This window comes from Equus asinus, chromosome 10 (assembly GCF_041296235.1).
Source record: "Equus asinus isolate D_3611 breed Donkey chromosome 10, EquAss-T2T_v2, whole genome shotgun sequence".
Taxonomy (NCBI): Eukaryota; Metazoa; Chordata; class Mammalia; order Perissodactyla; family Equidae; genus Equus; species Equus asinus.
Genome location: NC_091799.1, coordinates 44,462,430 through 44,467,995, shown reverse-complemented (window position 1 = coordinate 44,467,995; position 5,566 = coordinate 44,462,430). Strand labels below are relative to the sequence as shown.

At 60.8% G+C, this 5,566-nt stretch overlaps 1 protein-coding gene across 1 annotated transcript; it reads left to right on the top strand.

Annotated features, from left to right (window-relative positions):
* Positions 1 to 2,546: 2,546 nt before the first annotated feature.
* Positions 2,547 to 4,278, top strand: FOXE1 (forkhead box E1). The gene has a single exon (XM_014859718.3). It carries the CDS (start codon positions 2,681 to 2,683, stop codon positions 3,788 to 3,790), a length of 1,110 nt encoding a protein of 369 aa, XP_014715204.3. The 5' UTR covers positions 2,547 to 2,680; the 3' UTR covers positions 3,791 to 4,278.
* Positions 4,279 to 5,566: the final 1,288 nt, after the last annotated feature.

The window sequence follows — 5,566 nt, the reverse complement described above, 5'->3', positions numbered from 1 at the left end:
AGCTTCCAGTAGTGGCATCATATTTTCAGGCGCAAAATCTTAGTCCTAGTATCTTAAAATATGAGAAATACGCTTTTACACTTTGACCAGAAGCTTAAAATCATAGGAATATAATTACAGTTAAAGAATTTAGACTTCTGGTCATGGAATCTTAGAATTACAAAACCACGTTCTTTAATTTATGCAATCACGTTAGGATAATGGTCCAAAATTTAAAATTTGGAAATCTAATCTCAGAATCTTAGAAATACAGAGAACCACAGAACTCCGTATTAAAAGATTACTATGATGTAATCCGATTAAAATAAAATTTTTTAACTTAATTTTTTCCCTTTTGAAAAACATAAGAGGATGAACCCTGGATATTCGCATCTTCGTTACTTCGGAAGAAGGAAGCTGGGAGTTTTGCAGAGCGACTGAAAAGCCCCTCTCCAGCCGTTCGAGCACCCCTCCGCTGAGGAAGGTCGGCATGCGAACGATGCGACTCCTTCCACCTCGGATCGGCAGAGCGAGGACCTGGGCTCCTCGCCCCTCTCTTCCGAAGGCAGTTTGCCCAAAGCTTGGCCCCCGCCCACCGCCACGAAGAGCGCAACTAAACCCCTGCAGGCCGAGCCGCCCGCGCCTGGGCGCCTCGCTCCGCCGCGCCCCGCACCCACAGCCCAGCGGGAAGCGGCGTCTCGGCTGGAGCCTCCGGAGTCGGCACCAAGGTCCGGAATCAGGAGGGAATCACAAGGGGCCCCCCCGAGATCCGCACATGCCCTCCGGCCCCCAATTCACAGAGGAGAAAACGGAGGCTCCGCGCGGGACAGGGAGCGGCCCGAAGTCTCCCCAGGACTGGCCCAGAGCGAACCCAGGCCAGCCGGGCTACGGCCGCAGGCGGTCTCGGCGAGGCGGGAGTCCCGCCTTCTCCGGGGGCTGGCAGGAAAGGAACTCCGAAACCAAACACCCTCGAAGCAAACGGGTCGGGTCCGCCCGCCCCTTCCCCAGGAAACGCGCCCACTGGGAGTTGGCCACCCGCGCGCGCGCGCGTACACACACACACACACCTCTCACAGCCCTCACGCCTCGCTCTGGAAGGGGCTGCTGCTGCCCCGGGAGTCTGGGGGGCCACTTGGAGCCCTCCACAACCTGCCCGAACTGGAGGAGGGGGTTATGCGAGAGGGCAGAAGCTCAGTCTTCACCCTCTTTATCCGTGCGCCACTCTCCATCGCATAGAGAGGGGTCCCGTGTCACCCAAAGAGATGGTGGGAGGTGGGGTGCAGCCTTTCCCTAAACATCGGCAACGGAAGGACTCTTGAGATCCGAACCATCCGTACAGTCGAGGAACCTGGGACCCCAAGAGGAAAAGCGGCGGCCGCGGGCACATAGCGGGGAAGCGCAGTCCTTAGAGAGACGCAGGTGTGAGCTCCGCGAAGCGGCGAAGTCGCGGGGGGCCAAGTCACCTCCCATATCGGGCCTAGGAATCGAATGCTGAAAGATGAGGGACTGCGTGCGGAACGGGCAGGCAGCCTTGACTGGGGTTTGAGAATCATCCTGAAAGATGCTGGGAGCCAGACACCTGGAAACGTCTTCTCCCTTCCCTGTCCCACACCCCAAAAGAACCCAGCGCCCCACAGCCAATTCCCACCCTCTCCCGACAAACAGTGAAGCGAGCCCTTCCCTTCACCTGCGGGTCCCAGCCCTCGGCAGAGGCTGGAAAAGTCCGGAAGCGCTGAGTTCGGGCGCCGAGGTCTCCCGAGACAGTCCCTGGCCTCTTGGGGCCTCAGTCTCCCCGTCGGCGCGCGGAGGAGGCCGGCCCGGGAGATCTCCAAGTGCCCTCCTGGCTCTGACATTGTGGGGCTCCCGCTGCGCCGCCACAGCTGCTCCTACCTGGGGAGGCGCGCCCGGGCCCAGGGGGCGGGCAGTCGGGGGGCGGGAGGGGAACGGGCACCGCCCCGAGCTTCCTGGCGCCTTTAAGGAGGAGAAGCGGGCGGAGGGAGGAGCCGGCCGGGTGTGCGCAGGGGAGCGCCTCGCCAGCGGTCTCGGCGGCTGGAGGCCAACGCTGCGGAGAGGAACGGTCGCCGGCCGCCCCACCTGGCCCGCGCCCCGACCTCGCCGCCCGCGCCTCGCCTGCGCGCCCTCCGCAGCCTGGGCCGCAGGGCCGCGGCCTAGGCGGCCCCCAGCAGAGCGTCCGACGCCTGCACCAACTGCGCGCTCCCCAGGCCTTCGGGCCGCAGCCTCCTCTGCGCACACGACCTCGACGGTTTTCCTCGGACCAGCCGGGCACCCAGAGCCGCTGCAGTCGCCCCAGCCCGAGGACCGCCTCCGGGCCGCCTGGCACCTGCGCGCCGAGGACCTTTCAGGCCGCGACGGGGGCCTGGTCCCGGTCCCGACGCCGCTGCGGGCGCCTGGCCTCGAGCTCCTGAGCACGAGCGGAGCCGGCGGTGGGCGGGACACTGCCGAGCCTCGGTCGGCCCTGAGCCGGCGCGTAAACCGCGGGCACCCAGGCTCCAGAACGCCCCTGCCCGGGCAGCCGTGCCCTCGGTGCCCGCCCGCGAGGAACCCCTGAGCTCTCCGCACGGGGGTCCAGCTCCCGCTGTCCCCGAGATCCCGCGTCTCGGGCCCCGCAGGTCCCAGACCCGCCCCGGCCCCTCGACAGCCGCGGCGGCGGGGACGCCCGGGGACGCGGGACGGCTGCGCCATGACGGCCGAGAGCGGGCCGCCGCCGCCGCCGCAGCCGGAGGCGCTGGCGGCCGTGAAGGAGGAGCGCGGCGAGGCGGGGGCCGGGGTCCCGGCGGAGGCGGCGGGGCGCGGCGCGGGCGGGCGGCGGCGCAAGCGCCCCCTGCAGCGCGGGAAGCCGCCCTACAGCTACATTGCGCTCATCGCCATGGCCATCGCGCACGCGCCCGAGCGCCGCCTCACGCTGGGCGGCATCTACAAGTTCATCACCGAGCGCTTCCCCTTCTACCGTGACAACCCCAAAAAGTGGCAGAACAGCATCCGCCACAACCTCACGCTCAACGACTGCTTCCTCAAGATCCCGCGCGAGGCCGGCCGCCCGGGCAAGGGCAACTACTGGGCGCTCGACCCCAACGCCGAGGACATGTTCGAGAGCGGCAGCTTCCTGCGCCGCCGCAAGCGCTTCAAGCGCTCGGACCTCTCCACTTACCCGGCCTACATGCACGACGCGGCGGCCGCCGCCGCTGCAGCCGCCGCCGCCGCCGCCATCTTCCCGGGCGCGATGCCCGCTGCGCGCCCGCCTTACCCCGGCGCCGTCTATGCAGGCTACGCCCCGCCGTCGCTCGCCGCGCCGCCCCCGGTCTACTACCCCGCTGCGTCGCCAGGCCCGTGCCGCGTCTTCGGCCTGGTGCCTGAGCGACCGCTCAGCCCGGAGCTGGGCCCCGCGCCGTCGGGGCCCGCGGGTTCCTGCGCCTTTGCCTCGGCCGGCGCCCCCGCCTCTACCACCGGCTACCAGCCCGCCGGCTGCGCGGGGGCCCGACCCGCCAACGCCTCTGCCTATGCGGCCGCCTACGCGGGCCCCGACGGCGCGTACCCGCAAGGGGCCGGCAGCGCGCTCTTCGCGGCAGCTGGCCGGTTGGGGGGGCCTGCCTCGCCCCCCGCGGGTGGCAGCAGTGGCGGCGTCGAGACCGCAGTGGACTTCTATGGGCGCACATCGCCCGGCCAGTTTGGAGCACTGGGGCCCTGCTACAATCCTGGTGGGCAGCTCGGAGGCGGTAGCGGAGGCGCCTACCATGCTCGCCATGCGGCCGCCTATCCCGGCGCGGTGGATCGGTTCGTGTCCGCCATGTGAGCCGAGCATAAGGTGGAAAATTCATAGATACCTCAGCTGGCCACACGAACTAAGTTTCCCCGAGACCTGAGGACAGGACTGGAGAGAGGACCGAACTGAGAGCCACGTGGAAGGGACCCGGTGGGCAGGAGAGGCGCAACCTGCGGGTGCACGGGTGCACTGCGTTTACACCCGGTTCGCTTTGTAAATGGGAGGACGTGGGGAGAGGCACCTGCGGCCCAGGATTGGGACAAAGGGCCCTCAATGAGGCGAAGCACCAAAGGACACTCCTTTCTGACACTCTACTGGGGAGGGTCCTTGGCGCTAACAAGGGCGCAATATAGTGTCCACACTAGAGTCTAGGACCTGCATTGTGGGGAACCACATAGCTCCACTCTTCCCTGTACTGCGGGAAACTCTGGCCTTTGTACACAGTTTAGCCTCTACTACAATAAAGGCTCCAGTAGGGCCTGCCTTCCCAAGGTGAGGAAGGCGAATTTGCAAAAGAAGTAGCTTTTTTTTTTTAATGGGATAAATCTCTCCGCTTCTGGTTTTCCCTGATTCTGAGAACCAAAGACCTGGCTCTGAGTCTGGAATGTGCCTCAGCTTGGGAGCGTGACCCACACCCCAGTCCTCCCATCTGTTAAACTAGAGGGCTGCAAGATTCGACCCCCATGTGATCTTTAAGGGCCCCATCATCGTGGATGCTGCCCTGCGTATTTGGCAGCATCGATGGGCCACCCAGGGCCTCTGAATAGCCACCCAAAGCCTAACCCCATTCTGAGGAATTGGAACAGAGTTCATGGCGAGCATCTAACCTAAAATCACTGGGTTAGCTCCAGGCAGAGATTATATCATAATTTCTTGACTCTTTTGAGCATGATGTGCTGATCACTGCTGGGTGACTGCTGGGTCATAAACGCGCTTGTCCAATGAGGCAGGTAGAAATACGTTTGTCCATTGTCCACTGTTTCTTTTCCAAGCAGCCCTGGACCCAGTGGGCATACTAAAGTTGAAAGACGTGATGGGATTCCTGGGGGGCCTGTTGACGGCTTTCAGTGTGTCCAGCCCCTCTGCCGTACCTCAGTAGCTCCCCATGCAAAAAGGAAAGAGGAGAATTAATTGGAGCGGTCAGTGAAGTAAGCTTTAGAAAGAAACTGGATTTTTAACTTTGTTTGCTTTCTGTTTGTTTCTTTTAAGCAGCAAGCTGACCAAAATCAGAGAAAATCCAATCACTTTTCCACCTTTCTCTCAAGAAATCTTGTCAGTTTTGATTCTAGAGCAAAAATTTCCAGCGTTAAATATTTTGGAGGCTCGGTTCACAGCTTTCAGATAAATCTGAGTGTTCGGATGAAGTGTTTTAATAAAAATCTTTGAGAAAGTGAGTTCTGGCGTGAGAAACTCAGCCTCCTACTGCCTAGCTGACTTGGTAGGGAAGGTGGGGGGTGTGAAAAAGAAGATGGTATGAAAACCATTGGTAATGTTTATTTTTAATTTGGGGGATTGTGCTGTCCTGTTCACAAAGACACATGAATGTGATTCAGTCCAGATAGGTATTTGTCTACACCAGTACTTGCCAATAGAAATATAATGCAAGCCCCATGTGTAATTTAAAACTTTCTGGTAGCTGCATTGATAAAATAAAAAGAACAGGTGAGGTTAACTAATGTATTTAACCCAATCTATCCAAAATATCATTTCAACATAGAATCAATACAAGAATTGTTGGGATAATTTACTCTTTTTTCCTACTAATTCTTCAAAATCTGGAGTGCATTTGACACTTACAGCTCATCT

Coding starts and splice junctions, on each gene's coding strand:
- FOXE1 (XM_014859718.3), top strand. CDS start 2,681: ATGACGGCCGAGAGCGGGCCGCCGCCGCCGCCGCAGCCGGAGGCGCTG.